The sequence below is a fragment of the Grammomys surdaster genome, unplaced genomic scaffold (genome assembly GCF_004785775.1).
Source record: "Grammomys surdaster isolate TR1022 unplaced genomic scaffold, NIH_TR_1.0 126278, whole genome shotgun sequence".
Lineage (NCBI taxonomy): Eukaryota > Metazoa > Chordata > Mammalia > Rodentia > Muridae > Grammomys > Grammomys surdaster.
In genome coordinates, this window is record NW_021621078.1 from 4,315,445 (window position 1) to 4,337,528 (window position 22,084).

The window sequence follows — 22,084 nt, forward strand, 5'->3', positions numbered from 1 at the left end:
AGAAATACAAGCATGTAGCACTAATACCCTGTATGTGACATTTCATTTGACAGAAAGTAAAGACTGATACTTGCTTATTCCTTTTTCTTTTTCCTTTTCTGTTTATTGGGTCCCGGAGGTTGAACCCTGGCCTTGTAGGTGCTCTTGCTGAGCTGTAGCCTCAGCTCCCTTTATTTTGAGACAGTCTCACTGAATTGTACAGGCTGGGCATGAACTTACTGTATAGCACAGGAGGGCCTCAAAGTTGGCGTCCTGCTGCCTCAGCCCCTTGAGTAGCTAATGGCATCACTGAAAAACACCTAAAGCCCAGTAAGTTAATCGTGGTCACCATCCTTCTCTGAATCCTGCCACTGCTGGGGTCGGAACCCCAGGGCCTTCGGTGTCTCTAAGGGAAATCCCTAACCTTGTTTTCATTATTTTATCATCTAATGATTTCTAAACTTACAGGTTTTTCAACTTTGACTTCTCATTAAAGGCTTGACTTAGATTTCTAACAATCTAATTTATATTTTTTTTTTCTGTTTTCCTATTAAGGGCCAATAGCCAACCCTTCTATCTTACAGAAGCCCAAAATTTACCCTGGACTCCCTAGTCCTTTTGTACATACATGTACATACATATGTGGGGGGAAGGGAACACAGTCATTTTTATTTTCTCTCAAAAGTAATAGAGATTATGAGGTGATTTAAGTAACCACATATGATTTATGTGGATGGAGAATTCATATGGATGGATTCATGAATTTTCAGAGTTATAAAATTTTACTAACAGGATAAAATGAACAAGACTAAAGACAGTTGGATGCTCAGGAGGTGGAAATGGGCAAAGAAATAGTGAAATAGACTTGTACCTGAGATACTTTTTAATTAATTAATTAAATTTTATGGGCATTGATGTTTTGCCTGTATGTGTCTTTGTGAGGGTCTAGATCCCCTGAAACAGACAGTTACAGACAGTTGCAAGCTGCCATGTGGGTGCTTGGAACTGAACCTGAGAACCTCTGGAAGAGCAACCAGTGCTCTTAACCCCTGAGCCATCTTTCCAGCCCTCCTGAGATACATCTTAACTTTTTTTCTTTTCTTTTTTTTTTTAATCTCAGTTACTGGCAGAAGGGTAGAGCATCATTTGATGTATCAACTTGATGTTCTACATTGAAAAGGCAGAGTCATGCCAGGCAGTGGTGCCAGGCAGTAGAGGCACACGTCTTTAATCCTAGCACTTGGGAGGCAGAAGCAGGTGGATTTCTGAGTTTGAGGCCAGCCTGGTCTACAGAGTGAGTTCCAGGACAGCCAGGGCTACACAGAGAAACCCTGTCTTGAAAAAAGAAGGAAAGAGAGAGAGAGAAAGAGAGAGAGAGAGAGAGAGAGAGAGAGAGAGAGAGAGAGAGAGAGAAGCCATGCAGTGGTGCCAGGCAGTGGTGGCGCTTGCCTTTAATCCCAGCACTTGGACATTCTGGGCTATAAAGAGAAACCCTGTCTGGAAAAACCAAAGAGAGAGAGAGAGAGAGAGAGAGAGAGAGAGAGAGAGAGAGAGAGAGAGAGAAGGCAGAGTCAGACTTCAATATCATTAAAGCAAGTTTGAATGCAATATTGTGTCAGGCATGTTAACGTCTCTCAGCCTCAGTATATTTATTACTTGTAAATAGAAATGCCTCCATAAGATTGGTCTTTAGGCCAGCCTATGGGGACATTTCTCTTAATCGATGGGTGATGTGGAAGGGCCCATTTTGGGTGCCCTGAGCTGGTGATCTTGGGTATGTAAGAAAACAGGTTGAGCAAGCCAGCAAGAAGGATTTCTTCATAGCTGCTGCATTACTTCCCACACCTAGGTTCCTGCTTTGAGTTCCTGCCCTGATCTCCCTGCAGGATGGAGTGGTAGGATGGTCCCCAAGTTACTTAGGATCACTGTGTTACTTCACAGCAATAGAGAGAAAACTATGGCGTTTGCATACCGTGGGGGATGCTTGATTCACAGCATGAGGTTGTAGGTGTGTAAAGCAAGTTCCAGTGGAGGAAGCATGAATTAGGAGTTAGGAAATCTCAGACCGTGGGCTCAGGAGTTTAGAACATAATACTGTTCTTCCAGAGGACTTGAGTTAAACTCCCAGCACCTTGTTCAGGAGGCTCGCCAACCTCTGCAGGTACCTGCATTTATGTGTTCCTACCACTCCCACTCTACATTCAGAAATATGCAATAATAAAATAACTAATAAAAATGAATCTTTTAAAAAAAATAGAAATGTAAAGTAGTCTTGGCTTTGTCCTCACTGGAAATGTGACCTCTGCTAATTAACATAAACTCTCCAGCCTGGTTTTGTATGTCTGTTAAAGTAACATCCTCTGGTAACCAGTATTTGAGAAAGCAGTAAAGAAACTTGAAATGTTAACTTTGAAAAAGAAATCAACTTCTTAAAGCAACTCAGAGACGCCGTGGTTTAGTCTTGAGCACTGGAAGCCTGAGAACTGCAGTGCCTGCCCCCAAACCCGGTTGTCCCTGCACCCTTCCTTTGCATCCCTCGGTTTTCTGAAGCAAATCAGTACATTTTGAAATTCATATTTCATGGAGCTACTTAACTAATTGCTGCAATCAGCAGCAATTTATTTTATAGCAGGGCTGTTCAAATCATTCTGAGGTTGGCACACCATGCACAGTGTGTTTTTAATGATCTTATTTTTAATGACAAGTTTTTATCTAGGAAATGGTTAATCTGCTAATATTCTTCTGGAAGCCTAAGCACTGGTTCTATAGGTCATCTTTACCTGATGATAACTTAAAAGACCATCGCAAAGTCATTGACCCAGTAGGTACACCAGCTGTTAGAGAGGCTGTCCCATTTAGAAGGACCAAGAGAGGGTAATAGTACCCTGTTTTTACTCTTGTGTGGAGACCCTCATTAAATTACTCAAACAATAATCAGATAGATGCTGTTGAAGTTAATGGCACCTCCGAGGCCCTGTCAAGAGAGCTTTATTTAATGTGCAACAGACCTGGAGTGATGCAGGTGCCGTTTCAGGCCCTCATTTAATTTAAGCTGCTTTAGTTGGCATGGCAACTAGTTTAGACATCTGGGAAACATTATGCTGGGGATTGAGACTTCAGAGGATTTTGCTAGAGCAAAGCAGAAACCTTATAATGAAGTATGTGTTACCTCTGGGTTTTTGCAGATACAGTGCTTGATTTTCAAATTTAGGAATTGTGTTTTCTGAGAAAATTTTTAAATGTCCTGGTGGTTGGATTGTTTTGTGTGATTATTTTTATTTAAATGCTCCTTTCATGGAATAAAGATGTGTTTCTCTTTAGACTGTACTATACTAAACTTAAAGCATGAAAAAAAAACTCATTTTCAACTATTTTAATAATTTTTTAAAGACCTCATATCTTAAACTTTTCAATGCTGTATGTTCAGAACCAATTAAAGGGAGTGAGGATGTTTCTTCACAAAGGTGACCAGAAGAGCAGAGACGTTGGCAGGTCTGTTATTTTGTCTAGACTTAGCTAGAACTTACCCAGTCCATCATCCTCTTATGAACAAGACATGAACAAAATAAGTAATAAGCATTAATTTTAATTCCTCTATAAACACTTTTCCTGGAAGGTTGGCTGGAAGGGTTTTCAAGTTCCTGGGTCCTGAAGACAGTGACATAGCGGTATAGCTACTTGGATTTAGCAGAAAAAACACCTGATGCTTTTGTTCTGAGAGGACATGTGCACATGAATTTGTGGTCTTAGTTTGGAAGACCTGGCTTGTTTCTAGTCATCCTTTATTTAGTGGTATGAAATTCTTGTCAATATTCCAGTTTATCCAATATTCGAGTTCAGGTGGGAACTTCATTTTGGCTTGGTGTCTGTAATGCTGGATGAAGTTGCATTTTCGGGGAGGGGGGTTGTTTTGTTTTTGGGTTTTTGGTTTTGGTTTGGTTTTTTGGTTGGTTTTGTTAGTTTTTTTGGGTTTTTTTTTTTTTCGTTTTTTGATTTTTTTTTTCTTCAGAAAGGAGAATTTAGTTACAAAGTATCTGTTGTGGCCAGAGAGATGATGACTCAGCAGGTAAGAGTGCTTCCTGCTCTTGGAGAGTACCTGAATTCCATTTATAGCACCCATATCTGATAATTTACAACTGCCCCTTTGTTGAAAATGCAGTCACCCTTAGTAGAGAGCACATGGTGCCCTTCCCACTGACCTCTGTTCCTGGCTTTTGTATCAGTTTGTTCCTTCCTAAGTTCAAGGTAGATTTACTGAGTGCTAGTTGCCCTTCTTCTTGCTTGCATACCAGCTGTCGCACTAACACTGAAGTTTCTGGTGTCACAGCTGGGCTGTCAATCCTGTAGTGTGGAAGGCAAGAGAAGAACATTGAGTGCTGGGGAAGAAAGCTGTAAGTAAGGTCGGTAGATGTGACAGACAGCCCACAAAGTAAGTGCTTCGGTGGGTCCTTTCTCTAGGACTTGTCTTCCCAGAATGAAGCTCAACTTGACAACTGTCCTCCTCCCTTTGGGCACTACAAAGATGTACTGAAGTCTCCATAGCTTATAAGCTGCAGGAATTTGTTCTGGAGATGGGAAGTTCAGTGTTGAGACACCTGATGGAGTTGGTGTCTGATAAGGGCCTTCTTCCTGCTGCAGAGTCTTTTCTTCACTAACCTACAACAGTGGGACTGCACGACTAATGAGCTCCCTCGGGCCTCTTTTATGGGGACACTAATTCCATGCATGAGCACTCTGCCCTAATCTTCTAATCACCTCCCAGAGGTCCTCCCTTCCAGTATTCTGGGGTTAGGATTTCAGGGTGAGAGACATGGGAACACCAACATCCAAATCTGTGGAACACAATAATGGCATCTGTGCAGGTTCTTTCCTTTCATTTGGTTTTCCTCTATGTAATGTTCTACTACTTGATTTCTGAAACTTAGAGAGCCAGCACAACTCAAGGATGGAAGCCAGGAGTCATTGCACATAGATACGTGTAATCCCTCACTGGGAAGCCCGAAGCAGGATGACAGTTGGAGGCAAGCCATGGCTGCATATAGTGAGACCTAGTCTCAAAAATTCTGCTTGTGTGTCTGCTTAACTTGGTGCAAAATCGTAGTGTTTCTCTATTTCTGTCCTGCGATATTTCTTAGAAAAAAATAGTATATTCAGAAGGGTTAATATCCTTAATATGGAAGTCAGCTTTACAAGTGAAAATGCATTACAGGAGAAAATTCAGAAAGGGACTGGCGTGTGACTCAGCTGCAAGAATGCTGGTCTGGTGTCCTAGTGCTGCTATCGCTATAGTGAAACACCATGACCAGAAACAAGTTGGGGAAGAAAGGGTTTATTAGGTGTATTCTTCCACATCACTGTTCATGATGTCATAACATGAACTCATAACAGGGAAGGAACCTGGAGGCAGGAACAGATGCAGTGGCCACGGAGACGTGCTGCTTACTGGCTTGGACCCCATGGCCTGCTCAGCCTACTTCCTATAGAACTCAACACCACCAGTGTGAGCTGGCCCCACCCACCATGGTATGGGTTCTCCTATATAGTTACTAATGAAGAAAATGCCCTACAAGCTTGCTTGGCTGCCGCCCGATATACATTTTCTCAGTTGAGGTTCCCTCTTCTCAGAAGTTTGTGTCAAGTTGACAAATTATCTAACACACTAGCATGTATAAGCCCCTGGGTTGTATCCCATAAACAAGACATGGTACTCATCTGTAATCACAGCACTGAGGAAGTGTAGACAAGAAGAACAGGAGTTCAAGGTCATCCTCAGCTTCATAGTGAGTTTGAGGCCCTCTTTTTGAGACATGAGAGCCTGTCTCCAAAAATAAATAAATAAATAAATAAATAAGGATTGGGGAGTTTGCTTACAGTCTGTACACGAGAAGATCTGAGTTCTGGAGCCTAGAGCCCAAGGTTACCGTTGGCTGTGGAGCGGGGGTGGGGGGGAGGGGGGCAGCCTGAGTAGTGTGTAATCCTGTGAGAAAAGAAAATTGGAAAAGGATAAGATTGGCTCTCACTACCATGTTTTTTTCTCTTTCTCCTGCTCACACATAACAGATGATCAGTAAGCATGTGAGTGGTTTTCCACCTGAAACTGTTGATTGTCATCCCTTACTACACAATACTGGAACGTTAGTAAATGATTATAAGTTCAGACTTAAAAAGCAGAAACCTTAGCTGATTGTAACGAGAGTGGAAAATAGATTGACTCTTACAGGATGTTTAAAAAGGCTCAGAATGCCTGGCAGTGGTGGCGCACGCCTTTAATCCCAGCACTTGGGAGGCAGAGGCAGGCGGATTTCTGAGTTTGAGAGTTCGAGGCTAGCCTGGTCTACAGAGTGAGTTCCAGGACAGCCAGGGCTACACAGAGAAACCCTGTCTCGAAAAAGCCAAAAAAAAAAAAAAAAAAAAAAAAAGAAGGCTCAGAATTGGAGGCATCAGGTGTCTCCTTAGAAAGCAGGGATGCAGATGAACCACAAAGGACTGATTATGTGATTATGTGCCTGTGGGGGAAGCAGCAAGACACACATCAGCCTGCAGCCTGCTGGAGAGTACAAGGTTGTTTTCCTGGATGCAGCATGCTGATCCATGACGTCTCTGACCCCTCACTCACTCACACAGTCTGGGTTTCTAATAGGGCTCTTTTCTGGGAAAATGAATTCGCCTGAGAGGATCCACACATAATTGATGTGCCTTTGGATAGCAGTAACATAAAGCTTCAAGAGAAACTCATGACACAATTAAGAGGAATATTAAATAAGCACTTAATATAAAAGATTTGAATAGCATGAGAAATCGTTCACTATATTTTAAATCTAAAATTATGTCCTATAATTGTACTTGAAAAAAATCAGATTCATGTAAAGTTGTATATAATGTTTGTTTAAAGTTGTTTAAAATTGTTTTTTTAAAAAGAAAAAAAACCTTAGGTTTTTAACAAGATGGATTAATTAAATGAAAACTCAGGAAATGAGTGTAGTGCCATAAACCTGTCTTCCCATTACTTAGAAGGTAGAGAGAGGGTAAGAAGTTTAAGGTTATCTGCTGCATACTGGATCCAAGGCCAGCCTGAGCTATTTGAGAATGTTTTTTGTTTGTTTGTTTGTTTGTTTGTTTGTTTTTAGTATAAAAGCAAGTGTATTGGGGGGGCAGCTCTTGGTCCAGTTCACTGGTCCCAAGGAATGGGGCCAGGAAAATCGCCGTGAAGACCGGAGATAAGGTTAAGGGTGGGTACAGAAAGAGCATGTGGATAGAGGGAATGAGAGAGAAGGACTGTTAAAAGAAAAGGTGGCTTAGCTCAAAGAGGCAGGGTCCTAGGTAGGTCTCATCTTTTATTTATGCAGTTTTTTTGTTTGTTTGTTTTGGGGTTTGGTTTTTCTTTTTTCGGAGAACCTTTTTTTATTTTGCTTTGCTTTTGTTTTTCAGAGAAAAAAAATCTAGAAAACTTCAAAAATACCAAAAGTAAGATAAGAACATAATTCCTGGATTGTTCAGCGTCAACAGATAATCATTTTTTTCCCAGTCTTCTCTATTCCTATTCCACCCCTTGGAGGGAGCTAGAGAGTTTTAAAATAGATTCCAAGAATCACGATGCTTAACTTACAAACGCTTAAGTATGCGTTTCTGCTAAGTACTTCATCAGAACATAATGAGTGTGGCATTGGGCATCTAACGACGTCAGTTTACTCCTTACCACCCGTCCACCATGGCCTCCCTCCCAGGTCTGTCTTTGAAACAGGTTCTAAATGGAACCCACATATTTGTACTTAGTTAAGTCTCTTGCTCTTCTTCCATCCCAACATTCCTTCCTGCCTTCCTTCCCTCTATCCACTTTTCCAGGAGGCAGGCAGGAGAGCATATGTGAGTTAGGCTGTGTGACGGTGGTGGTTCTCTGGGAAGGGGAGTAGGGCTTGGTTAGTGTGTGATCTTCAAAAGTGACCAGTGCAAATTAATCCCAGCACTCTGGAAGCAGAGACAAGCCGATCTCTGTGAGTTCAAGGCCAGCCAGAGCTACATAGATTCTTGTCTTAAAAACAAAAACCTTTTTGTTTTTAAGCCATGACTACTCACTACCTCCTACCTGGGCAGCTCTGGGGTTGGGTGTGTCCCCAGCCTGTTTGCAGCCCTTTCTGCTTAGGGCTGGGTTACTTAGAGGGCTTGAGTTCTCTAACAGAAACCTTAAACATTGTTATTTTGTAAACAATAAATTGCCGTGCACCTTTAATCCCAGCACTTGGGAGGCAGAGGCAGGCGGAATTCTGAGTTTGAGGTCAGCCTGGTCTACAGAGTGAGTTCCAGGACAGCCCGGGCTACACAGAGAAACCCTGTCTCGAAAAACAACAACAACAAAAAAAATTAAATTAAATGCCAGTGTATATATAAAAACAAAACGGTGTGTGCTGGCTGCTGTGTTTTAGGGATCTAGAGCCACCGTTCAGAGAGGCGGCAGCAGACTTGATGAGAAGAGGCCTAATGGTAGCTAAGCTCTGAAGGCTTTCCCGTGGAAAGACGGAGAGACATAACAAGGATGACTAAGGTTTGTGTTTGGTGCTATAAAGGAAAGGAGTGATCTGGACTTGAGCATTCAGGAGGGTGAGTGTGAGGAAGGAAAGGGCTGAGGGCCAAGCCTGGAATGTTCCTGCATTCAGAGGGGAGGAAAGGAGAAGGGACAGAAGAGCCAGAAATATCAACCAGTGAGAGAGCAGAAAGCCTCCCAAGTGTCCCATGTTCCCCGTCCCCATCTAAAAGCAGCAGTTTTCAACCACGTATCACATGTTAGCACAGATTCTGCCCTGCTTCTGTCTTGCTTTTTCCCACTCACTTTAAAAGCTGTGAATTAAAGATTACTTAAAGAAATGTTCCAGTTTAAATCATAAAGTCGTGCAAACCACGCCCACAGTAAAGCATGTCTATTATTCTAATATAAATATAGCAAAAAAGGGGATTTCTTAATTTCTGTAACATGTATGCATGGAAGGTTAAAAGACATTCCCATTACTAGCCAAAACCTTGAGACTAACAGATCTTCACACTTAGCCTTGGCCTGGTTACTGTTAATTTTCTCTTGTGTAATAATTGTAAGGAGATCACTTGGTTGCTTACTTCAGTTCTTAAACTTGTACATCCTTTTAAATTTATGCATTGTTTAATCCTCTAGTCGCTGGAATTCTCATCTTTATCCTCCTGTCTAGAAGCTAGCTGTCTTCAAACTTCCCAGCCTTGAGAATGGATGTTACCCTTTAAATCTGATGATGACAGTGAGTGGGTTGAGGGGTCAGTTCTCTGACATCTCCTTAACTTAACAATTTGAAGATATGTTGTCACAGAATTGATGCAGAGTGACCTACATAAAATTATCGTCTCTCCTCAGCCACTCAGCTCAGATCATGTCAAAGTTTTTCTTTATCAGATTTTGCGAGGTAAGATTTCTCTTTATCAAGAAAAAGACTGTGTGGTGGTATACATGTGTCATTTTGCTCTTTGTTTAAACTTTATCCTGGTCTTCCAAACCTTCTTCCCCAAAGATATTTGTGTGTTAGCCAAAGTTGTTTCACTGTTTTTGTGTTTGGTGTTAAGTGGTGTGGGGGCTAGAAGTGCTAGGTATCGAACTCAGATCCTTGAGTGTGCTAGTCACATCCCTCTTGAGAGGCCTTTCAGGTGGCCACATATTTTTTATTTTTATTTTCATTAGGGCAGGGAAGGCAGGCAAGTAGATTAATCTAGGAAGGTGGGTAACCAGCGGTTTGTCACAAATCCCACTGGCTACCTTTAGCTCTTCACAGAATGTACATCAGATAACTAAATTAAAAAGAGACTTATCTATAGAAGACATCCATCCTTCAAACCAATTATTGGTGGGCTTGTCTGAATATTTCTTGCCATAGCTGAGTCCCACTCAACTCAAAATGACCCTTAAAACCCAAAGCAGATGGAGAAGGCCAGTAGGCACAGCCGCTGAGTAACCCTTGACTGCCCGTAAGAGCTCAGGTCTGGCTGAGAAGCAGCTTAGGCCAATGATTGATTTCTTCCTCTAGCCACCAGCTGTGTCCATAGTTTACTGTGATAAATGGAGAATTATTTAAAGCTGAAACCACTTTCTTGTCTGGTGAAATACATTTTTCCCTAATATTCATAGAATTAAATTCTAAAAAGAAACTGAAAACCAAGGTCTTCCAAGTATCAAAATACATAAGCAATATTACAACAACAACAAAGTTCACTTGTGATAAATCTGTAGATATTCTGTAGTGGGGGAAAATGGGAAAAATTCTTGGCTCATCTACAGTTGTAAAGAATATGTTTTACTACATTTTATTTCAAAAAGGGATCATTATAAGATTGTAACATACACTGCTACTGAAGACCAACCAGTCTTTTAAGATGTCAAAACTATTTTGAGATGATTAAGTGCCTTCCTGGCTGTCAGTAGTGGCTAGGGCTGCTGACAGATCTGGCAGGTCCCTGCGTTTTGTCCTGTAACTGAAATGCTTATCCTAAGAAAGGCCTCCTGTAGGTTAATGGACACTTCTGTGTTGGAGCAGGCTCAGAGTCACAGGTTGGGAGTATCAATAGCAGAACTCTATCCAGTAGCCAAGCTGAAGAGCAGTTCAAGAACGTTGGCATGGTCAGTCTTAACTGTAGGGCCTGACAGACTTACCTGTGCTTCAAGCCATGTAATCTTTTAAATTATAGACATTGTCTCTGACATGTGCAAACTGTGTGACATTTTACTGCAACAAAATTATAGTGTTTTGAAGGGGACTAAGCCAAGCCTTTAGTGTAATATTCTTTAGCTTTTGTTTAAAGAGTGATTTTAAATCGTTTAGTTTGTTTCTGTTTAAGGTTTGGGGTGTGTGTGTGTGTGCGTGTGTGTGTGTGATCATTGCTTAAGTAAAAGGAATTAAATATCTGCAATTAAAACTGTGTATGTTTGTTTTAGGTTTGAAATATCTCCATTCAGCTGGCATTTTACATCGAGACATTAAGCCAGGGAATCTCCTTGTGAACAGCAACTGTGTTCTAAAGGTAGCTTTTCAGTTATTTAAGATCCAGGAAAAATAAAATGTCTGGCTCAAGAGCAGCATTTTCCTACTTCATGGGAAGAATAGAAAGCAGTTTTCTTCAGCCTCATTTCATCAAGGCCACTGGAACTAGTTTGTGGTCCTGGCTCTGTTTTTTTTTTTTTTTAAACATGTTTTGCAGCCAGGCGGTGGTGGCGCATGCCTTTAATCCCAGCACTTGGGATGCAGAGGCAGGCGGATTTCTGAGTTCGAGGCCAGCCTGGTCTACAGAGTTCCAGGACAGCCAGGACTACACAGAGAAAAAACCCTGTCTCAAAAAAAACAAAACAAAAAAACAAAAAACCTAAGACATGTTTTGCTTGTGTTTTCAAACTCTGATATGAGAATTATAATGTCACAAAAAAGAATGGCAATCTTTCAGAAACTATGATCATTTAAGATTGTTCCATATTATAGGAAGTGTTTTTCAAAAGGAACGGACTCCTAGCTTCTGCTGTGTGACAGTGTGATGTGGCATGGGGAGGTGCCTGCTTCTTTCACGGCTAGCATCACTGTTCGCTGTGACACTGCGGTAGCAAAGGGAAGCACAGGCATGCTTGAAAGTTAAAGTGCTGTGCCAGGAAAGGGCCTTGCACCTAGTGGATGTATTTCTACATTATAGTAGTCAAATCTTCCCCCACAAATAACAATCCCCAGATCTCAATTTAGGCAGCATGTTTTTGTATGATGGGAACCCCAGTGGTTTAGAAGTAAAGGCAGGAGGTTAAATAAAAACCACCTAAAACAAGTATTCCCACACCTCGAGTCATCACCTTCATTTTCACTGGTTCCTTCCTCTTAGTGTCCATCCATAGTTAAAAGCTTCTCTCACAGCAAAATCCACAGTATGCACTTCTCAGACCTTTAATACACAAATGTATTTTTTAAACTCCAAAGCAGCGGTGGAAGGTTTATCATCATTTCCCTCATCATAGAAATTAGAAATAGGGGCCAGAGAGGGGGCTCAGTTAAGAAAGCTTGTTGCTCCAGTTTCAGAGGATCTGATGCCTCTTTTGACCTCTGTGGGTTCCTATACACAAGGTGTGCATGCATACACATAAAATTAAATATTTTGTAAGGAAAAATAGAAGCTGGGCAGTGATGACACGCGCCTTTTAACCTAGCACTCAGGAGGCAGAGACAGGTGGGGTCTCTGAGAACAAAGCCAGCCTGATCTACAGAGTGAGTTCCAAGATAGCCAGATCTACATAGTGAGACCCTGTCTCAAAAGAGCAGGAAGGAAGGATGGAAGTAAGGAAGGAGGGAGGGAGGGAGGGAGGGAGGGAGGGAGGGAGGGAGGAAAAAAGAAAAGAAAATGTGAACTAAAAGCTTAGAATACTGTCTCTGTGTAAGGAGATGAAAGTTCGCTCCCATGGTGACCACTTCCTACGGTGTTCTAGTCTGAGGCGGTTATTCTCAGCACTCAACAGATCCATTAAGATGGAGAAGAGCTAATTTCTCAGTGTTACCTACTTTTAAAATAATGAAGTGTTACCTAATAAATATTAAAGCCAAACATATGAATTTATTTGTTTCTATTTTAAATGCTTTCTTTGATCTGCGGGTCAATTGTTCTTACAAGCTGGTGGGCTGTGCTGTTTGTCAATGAAAGTCCTTCATTACATCCACAAAGAGCCCATCCCTGGTTTAACTCCAGTGAGATAAAGCACTTGCTATTTATGTTTTCCCTGAAAGTAGCTGATAGCACAGTTCATTCTTTTATTCCCAAAGAAAAATTATTGCCCCAGAATCTTCTCCCATGTTCCTTCTGCATGTCTGAGTCTTTCCTTCTGCTGCTTAGTAATTTTAAACACAGCTTGTGATCTATAACTTTAACTATCTGTCTGCCCGTCTGTCTGTCTATCTATCTTGGAGAAGGGGTCTCACTATGTAGCCCTGACAGGCCTGAAATTCACTATGTAGATCAAGATCAAAACCAAATCCCTCTAACTCATTTTAGTTAAAAAATATTTTTATACCTTATAGTTGGGAATTCTTGTTCTATTTATACCAAATCAATGCTATGATATTTTCAGACGGTTCTTATTTGGTTTTTGGCTGAAAACCTTCAAGGGGGATTTTGTGTTGATCCTGTCATGCCTGTGCTATTAATTACCTGAAGTCCATTCTCCAGATCATCTTTAGTGCTGTGGCTATATGAATAGGTAACGGAAGGAAAATGACCTTTCTGAGTTGAGTAGCCATCCTCATGAAGCCCTCTTCTGTTGATTAGATTGATGTAGCTTAGACGAGCCTGGTCTACAATGTGAGTTCCAGGACAGCCAGGGCTACACAGAGAAACCCTGTCTAAAAAAAACCAAAAAAAAAAAAAGGCATTTGTGCCAAGCCCATCAAAATATGCCTTTTATTCTAATTATTCTAATTTCTTCCATGTATCCATCCTGGAAATGGCTTGGTTAAGCTGAAGTATGCATTCAGCTATGTTTGGAGTTTTTTGGTTTAATTATTGGTTTAAATAGGCTAAAGTATTTGTTTTCCTGTTGCTGAGCATTGAACCCAGGCCCTTAAACATAAAGGCAAGTGCTCTTTTACTGAGCCACATCTCCAGCCTGGAGAAGAATATTTTTAAAAGATGCTTAATTTTAAAGAGAGCAGACCATAATGATCTGTAGTTCTAGTCCCAGGGGATCTGATACCTTTTTCTGGCCTCTGTGAACACCAGGCATACATGTGGTGGACAGAATTGAAGTTAGAATTTTCTTTTGTCCAAATAAGATTTTTGGTTTTGGGGTTTTTTTTTGGTTTGTTTGTTTGTTTTTGTTTTTTGTTTTTTGTTTTTTTAGTTTTTCGAGACAGGGTTTCTCTGTGTAGCCCTGGCTGTCCTGGAACTCACTCTGTAGACCAGGCTGGCCTCAAACTCAGAAATCTGCCTGCCTCTGCCTCCCAAGTGCTGGGATTAAAGGCGTGCACCACCACTGCCTGGCGAGATCATATTTTTATAGTTATAAGAATATCCTATACCTGTATCATTTTTTAAAAGTTTATGAATAGTTTTCAAGGTTTTTTTCATGTATATGTAGTGAGGTTTCTTTGTTGCTGCTACTGTTTTTCCAGGTATAAATGTGTCTGTCTAGCTGAGTCTCCTAGCTTGATTTCCATTATTATGATATGATAAACACCATGACAAAGAACAACTTAGAAGATGGGGTTTATTTGCCTTTGCATGTCCAGGGTCACAGTCTATTAAGAGACACCAAGGCAGAATCTCCAGGTAGGCACTGAAGCAGAAGCCTTGGAGGAGTGTTGGCTTGCTCCTTCTGGGCTTTTTTTTTTTTTTTAACCAACCAAAGCCACCTGCCCAGGGATGATGTGGCCCACAGTGGGCTACACCCTTCCACATCTGTCATCAACCAAAACAAAAAATGTCCACAGGCCAATCTTACAGGAATATTTCCTCAATTGAGTTTCCCTATTCTCTAATATCTATGTTTGTCAGGTTGACAAACTCTAAGGACACTGAGCATAGCATGGTGGCATGTGCCTATGATCCTAGCACTTTGGAAGTACACAACAGAAGCTCAGGTGTTGAAGGGCGTCCTCAGCTGTATAGCAAGCTTAAAACTACACTGTCTCAAAAGTAAATAAAAGAAGGTAGGTGTCTGTTTGATAATGTCGTAACTGTCTTTTCTATTTAGATTTGTGATTTTGGATTGGCCAGAGTGGAAGAATTGGATGAATCCCGTCATATGACTCAGGAAGTTGTTACTCAGTATTACCGGGCTCCGGAGATCCTGATGGGCAGCCGTCACTACAGCAATGCTATTGACATCTGGTCTGTTGGGTGCATCTTTGCAGAACTACTGGGCCGAAGAATATTGTTTCAGGCGCAAAGTCCCATTCAGCAGGTGTGACTTTGCTTTATGGCTCTCTTTGCTTTTAATTCAGCTATAGATGTGAAGGGAAAGCCATCTTGTATATATCTTGAGTTTATTCATTGAACTGTCTTAATTGACTTTTAGCAAATTCAGGTTCACTTGAAAGCCGTAAAGTTATAAAGTTGGAGATTGCAGAGGTTCATTCTACAAGTTAGGATTCTATTAGAGAAAGTGATGACTTTCGTATGCATTGATGCATAGCAGCAGATTTGGCTCTACGATTACATAGGTAGGTATGGTCTTGAGTTGTTAGAGGACATCTGCTTCTTCCAGCTGAATAGCTATGATCTTAAAATGTATTTGATGACTTAGCATACTTCTTCTTTGTACATAGACTATACACTTTTTGTGTTGATTTCTTCAAATCTGAACATTTAGAAAAATTCTTATCTTTATTATTGAGCTTAAAGTAGTTTGATATGGCATAGAACACCAGAAGATGATTAAAATAAAGTTTTAAGAAAGCATTTGCAGCCAGCTGTCCTGGCACATGCCTTTAATACCAGAACTCCTGAGACCATTAGGATTTCTGTGAGTTCCAGGCCATCCTCATCTACATATCGAGTTCCAAAGTTTCCGGTCAGCTAGAACTATGTAGTAAGACCTTGCCTCAAAATAAAAAGAAGGTCAGGCGGGACTAAAGGTTAGCACCTTTAATTCCAGCACCTGGAAGGAAGAGGCAAGCAGATCTTCTTGAGTTTTGAGGCCAGCCTGGTTTACAAAATGAACTGCACAACAGCCAGGGCTACATGAAGAAACCCTGTCTCAAAAAGGGAGCGGGGAGAGAAGGAGGAAAAGGGGCTTGGGAGAGCTGCAGAAATAGAGATAGCTCAGTGATTAAGACCACTTGCTATTCTCCCAGAAGACCTGAATTTGGTTCCCAGCATTCGTGTCTGATGGTTCGTAGTTGCCTATCACTTAAGCTCTGAGGGATCTAATTGCTGTGACCTCTAAGGATTCTTGCACTCAAGTGTACACACACAGACTACACACACACACAATTAAAAATAATTTTTTAGGACTGATGAGATGGCTCAGCGGTTAAGAGCACTGTCATGAGTTCAAATCCCAGCAACAATATGGTGGCTGACAACTATTCATAATGAGATCTGATGCCCTCATGTGGGGTGTCTGAAGACAGGCCAGAGCAAGTGGGGGAGTGGGGGTGGAGCAAGATGGAGAAGGGAGGGGGGGTAATTTTTTTAAGTTTAAAAACTAAGTGAGCATTGGTGGCATGCACCTTGAATCCTTGTACTTGGGAGGCAGAGGCAGTGGATCTTTATGAGTTTGAAGACAACCTGGTCTACATAAAAATGTCCAGGATAGCCAGGGCTGTATAGTGAAACCCTGAATTTAAAAAAAAAAAAAGAAAAGAAAAAAAGAAAGGAGGAAGAGGAGAAGGAGAATGCAGCTTAGTGTTAAGAGCACCAGCTGCAGCTATGACAATTGACAACTGTCTGCAGGAGTTCTGACACTCTCTTCTGACCCCTTCAAGGCACTGCACTGCATACATTTGTTGCACAGACATACATGCAGACAAAAATACTCATAAAAAGAATGACACTTAGAATAATTTTTAGATAATAATTTTTAGGAAAAAAAAACACTTGGAGCTAAGTGTGCTGTCTCAGGGGGATCTTTGTAAGTTCACATAACAGGTTCTAACAAAGTCTACAAGTCTGAGCTTTCCAGCTTTACCTAATCACTGGGTGTTTATCATCAGTGTGTGGGATAATAATCATCACAGAAAACAGATGTTTTATATGAAGATAGTCCATCTTCTACATGGAAGTAGTTATTCTCTCTTGCATTTTCTGTCTTTGAGAAATCAATGAACTGGGCACTGAACTTCAACAGGCTTTATCAAAGTGTTCATCTTCCATAGATCTGTCCCATGTTAGTCTGAGGGTGTCTACTGGGCAGTCATTTTCTTCTGCTATCAGGGTAGTTGTTAAAGCCCTGCCAGTGTCATAGCCACACTTCCCACAGAAAGGGTCCAGAGATCTTAGCCTGGGGGGGGGGGAAGCCAGTTTCTCAAACACTCCCATTACCCAAACACCAGTGCTGATGGCTGCCCTACAGTTAGATCAGGGCAGGAAAGGGTGTTCTCTGGGCATGAATCTCCCATCCTAGGGAGGTTGAAATGAAATGTTGCTGTTAATTAGATTATAGCGTCAGAACAATGTCAGCACCAAAAAATTGGTGAGGTGGTTTGCTACCTACAAAGACTTGTTTACAGGAAGACTGTTACATCAATCTCCTTTATCGTGCCCAGCTCCATAAATGTGGCCTTGTGTGGCATCATGGTTTTCTAAGTTCTACATTTTTCTGCCAATGTAAGAGGTTTCTAGAATGTAAAAGGTATGTGCTGGTCCAAACATTGAGTGCTTACCTTCTGTTTCAAGAGTGAATGCTTTGGGTATTTATTATATTACAGGTATCTGATTTGTAGATTAGCCTCTTGAAGAGCTTGAGTCCATTTGAAGCATTAAAATCGATTCATTAACTTTGAAAAGAATACTCTTTAGACACAGCCTGCAAAGATTATAAATGCTATGGTTTTAAAGCAGTAGGACATAGAGATACAACTCCAATGTTACTCTAGTATAAGAACTCTATGCTTTCTGTGAAATGTAGCCCAACTGGCCTCAAGCTCAGAGTCCTGTCTTAGCTTCCTAAGTGTAGAATTATAGGTATGTACCACCTAACCTGATTTAAAAAAAAAAAAAAATAGGCCAGAAAGTAAAAGAGCTCTTACCAGAGCTGACTTGAAGGTTTTGTGGTTCTAAGGTATAAAAAAAAAAAAAAGTAGCCCTCATTTTCATTTCTAGGGCTTCAACTTAAGTCTAATGAAAAGCTGTTTCTGTGATCTACTGTCAAGCTGTACTTCATGTTCTCTTGCAGTTGGATTTGATCACAGATCTGTTGGGCACGCCATCACTGGAAGCAATGAGGACAGCTTGTGAAGGTGCTAAGGCACACATACTCAGGGGTCCTCATAAACAGGTAAAGAGGTAAAGAGGGGAAGTCTATCTCTGGCAACTGGCTGCAAGGGAAGAGTTTCTATTCCAGATATGTTGCTTATAGGTTGTAGACACATATGCACATAGACACATATACACAAGCAGATATTCTACAAGTAAGATCTCTGTTATATGTATATGACCGTAAATGGTAAGTGGTATGTGGCCATGCCCAGTACCATAGGAGAAAAATGCATGTTTTTATAGCACCACTGCTTATGAGTGACAGGTGACCTCTCAGTGGTCTCATAGTGTTATCAGTTTGTGGGGAGAAAGCTTGGACTTCAGTTCATGTGAGTCAAGATACTGACTCCAAACACTAAGCCCAAATAACTGCCAGTGTCTCTTTGCCTTGCAAGGATACAAAGCAGTTGCTGTTGTGCTCTTACCACTAGCATCCCTTCAGACCCCAATGTGGTTAGCAGGATAAAAGAAGGACTGCCCAATTCTTACTAATCAATATTACTTCCAACCAGCCAGATGACTGCTGAGAAAGCTGGGATGCTTTTTATCTACTCTTGATTATGCAGTGTCCCTGCAAGTGCAGGAAACTTAATGATGGGAAGAGTGAGTGAGGGGAATACTTTTCCTAGGAACAAGAAACAAGCAAACCAGAAAGGCTTGAGCTAGACAAGCAAGGCCAGCTTCCTCAGCCTTGCCTTCCTTTCTTTTACACTGGGCATTTAGGTGAACTGATTGATTGCTCAGGTGAACTGATTGGTTGACCAAAAGAAAGGCTGAGTTTGACATTCTTTCCCTGAAACTGCTGGGCAGACATTTGATCAAGCCTCTACCCTGCAGTGCAGTTAGGTTCTCAAACACTGGCTCAGGCCAGTACATAGAGGTGCTTGTATTTGTTTTTATTCCTAATTGTTTGCTGAGGCAGGGCTCCGGTTATCTTTAACTCACTGTGTCAATCTAGTTGGCTCAAATTCACAGCAGCCTATCTGGCCAAGCTTACATTTAAAGAGCCTCCTTCTGAGTAGATCCTTCGGTTGCATCTAGTTCAAACTATAAAATAATTTGAGGCCCTGACTTAGACATAGAAGAATGCAGTAACTTTTTAAAAAGATTTATATTATGTTAAATTATGTATATATGTCTGTGTGGGTGTGTGCACAGGTTTGTAGGAAGCTGAAAACAGATACCCCTGGAGCTGAAGTTACTGGCATTTGGGAACTACTTGTCCTAGGTTTCAGGAACTAAACTCAGGTCCTCTGCAAGAGCAGTACTTACATCTCGCAAGCTCCCAGAAATTCAGTGACTATTACAGGAGGCTCTGTATTACAGGTGTAGCTACAAGATCTGCTATGCTGTTTATTGACCAGCATCAGGAACATTAATCCAATTTGTTAGTATATTAGAGTAAATGTGTCCTTGAAAATAGAATAACTTTTCTTCTTTATTGACCTTGTGGATTTAATAAATCTACCTGTCAAAAGATAACCAGTAATGAGTGTGAAGATCAGACACCCTGGTATCACCCTGGTATCATTTCTCTAGCAATTGTTAGTAGTTATCAGCTAGTTAATCCTCTGTCAAAGTGTTATGTTACTAAATAACAACCTAGAGGGCGGGCCTTCCTGAGATGTTCCTGACGAGTCTAAAACAGCTTGAAAATGTCTTATTGCACCAAAGTCACTGTGTGCTCCTTTGAACACTCTGGGCTCAGAATGAGCCTGGTTTCTCATTAAAAAAAAAAAACAACAACACAGCACAGCAGCTGTAAAAGTCTAGAGCCCTCAGCTTTGTCTGGCAGCATAGTCCTGTAACTCCAGCATTCAGAAGTGGAAAAGTGGAAGCCAGGTTGGGGTACCCATCCACAGGCTCAAAAAAGAGACTTCTCAAAAGTCTAGATGTTTCTATTAAAGAAAGAAAAGAATATTACATTATTTTCTAAAGCAAAAGAGGGAGGTAAGGAAAACTTAAAAGTTCATTAAGTTAAATAGGCTTAAACTAAATAAATTCTATTGGAATCCTTTCTTCTACATTTTTACATGGCTTGGCCTCTTAGTGAGAGATACCTCCTGGAGTTTAAGGTTATGCTTACCAGGTTGGTTGTTTGGTGGCCTGAGAGGAGTACCACAGTAAACGTTAGTCTTAGTATCAGAATGTTTGATATTGGAGAAAGGGTTGGGAGGGTTAGTTAAGAGAGCTGCTGCCCAGAGGTGCTTGAGCCTCAGCTTTAGGAAAAAGGGCTTTGGTGTGCGGGAGCAGTCTCCAGGCCACTGGTTTGCGTAGTGTATGCTGTGCCTGCGTATGCATATCTATGCAGGCAGTTGACTATAGTATAAGTGCTGCCACTTTCCCCTCCGTTTCGGGAACTGGTGTTGATCTACATTTGCTAGTTGTTCTATACGCCATCGCTGAGTTCTGAGTGAAGTTCAGTCTCTTGAAGCTCCTTGAGTAAGCCACCAGTCTTTTTCCCTCCCACTGCCCCTCCACCTCTACCTCATGGTGTACATCCAGACACTTGTAGGCCTACTAACAGCGTCACTGAAGGTGATAACTCTTTACAGTTGGAAGAGACAACTGCATACAAGCTTATTTGGTATGTAGATAACTAAATATTTTCACAACGCTTTTTTCTGTTCTTGGTTTTTGGTTCCTTGTTTTTGGTTTTGTGGTTTTTCTTAGGTTGTTATTTGAGCTTTGTTTTGTCTGAGTTTTTTGAATCAGAGTCTTGATATGTATCTTGTGATCATCCTGCCTCAGCCTCTTCAGTGGTGGGATTATAGGTGTTCACCACTATTCCCAGTTTATGTACTCTGCTTCAAAGAATTAATTTGGTCTCCAAGATACAATGTGTAGCTTGTATAGTTTTGTATATCACGGCTGTTCTACCAATCCACACTGGTTAGTTGACTCAAGGCTCAGCTTGGGGCATGCACACTGTGTTTCTCTCTGGGCTAATGTGATGATGAGGAACGCAGGCTGCGCTGTTGGTCTCAGGTTTACCACATGACACATCAGGTACGATGGTGTCCTGTGGGTGGACAGTTTGTAGACAGGTTGTATAAGGATCCTAATAACTCACTCTGTGACTTCCGAACACATTATCTAGCCTCTGTGAGCCTCGGTGTCAGTCAGTAAACTGTGGATAAAAATAGTTTCTCTGCCTGGTAAGATGGCCGGCCTCCAACCCTTCTGCTCTGCTTTCGGTCCCCAGAGCATGTATGGTGATAAGAGAAAATTCACTCCCAGTAGTTGTCCTCTGACATCTACACATGTGCTTTGACACCAGCACACACACACACACACACAAACACAAAGTAGTAAAACTTAATGCCCATGAGCCACTTACTTTTTTGGGGGTCCCTTCCTGGCTGTGGGGAACTTTTGCTTTACCTCTCAAAACACTTTGCTTGTCATTGAAAAACATATTATTTTTTCTATCATTAAATTATTATAATTGGGTTAGCTAAAGAGATGGCTCAGTGGTTAAGAGCACATACCAGTCTGGCATAGGGACTGACTTTAATTCCCAGCACCCATGTCAGGCAGCTAACAGCCACCTGTAACTCCAGCTCCAGGGAATTTAGTGCCATCTGGCTGGTCTGGAACTTGCTGTATAGACAAAGCCAGCCTCAAAGTCATAGCCAGAACTATATAGGGAGAACCTGTCTCAATAAAGTAAAATAAAATAATCTTTCTACATTATTACAATAGTTAAGAAATAATTCATGTAGGGAGAACATGGAATAGTGTATTTCACATAAGAAACACATTTTGTTTTGTTTTTCGAGATAGGGTTTCTCTGTAGCCCTGGCTGTCCTGGAACTCACTCTGTAGACCAGGCTGGCCTCAAACTCAGAAATCCACCTGCCTCTGCCTCCCAAGTGCTGGGATTAAAGGCATGTGCCACCACTGCCTGGCAAGAAACACTTAAATAGCTAAACACTAAAGCCAAGCATGGTGGCTCATGCCTTTAATCCTAGTACTTAGGAGACAGAAGCAGGCAAATTTTTTATGTTGAAGGCTAGCCAGGGCTATACAGAAAAACCCTGTCTCAAAAAACAGAACAAAGCGGCCGGGCGGTGGTGGCCCACGCCTTTAATCCCAGCACTTGGGAGGCAGAGGCAGGCGGATTTCTGAGTTTGAGGCCAGCCTGGTCTACAGAGTG

The 22,084-nt window shown here is 41.4% G+C and overlaps 1 protein-coding gene across 1 annotated transcript in view; it reads left to right on the forward strand.

Moving 5' to 3' along the window:
* Positions 1-22,084, forward strand: part of Nlk (nemo like kinase) — a 131,607-nt gene that overhangs the window by 96,951 nt on the left and 12,572 nt on the right. Inside the window, exons 4-7 of the mRNA XM_028759195.1 lie at positions 9,295-9,401; positions 10,922-11,007; positions 14,699-14,908; positions 17,843-17,944. Coding sequence (XP_028615028.1) covers positions 9,295-9,401; positions 10,922-11,007; positions 14,699-14,908; positions 17,843-17,944 — 505 coding nt within the window. The remainder of the gene's footprint in view (positions 1-9,294; positions 9,402-10,921; positions 11,008-14,698; positions 14,909-17,842; positions 17,945-22,084) is intronic.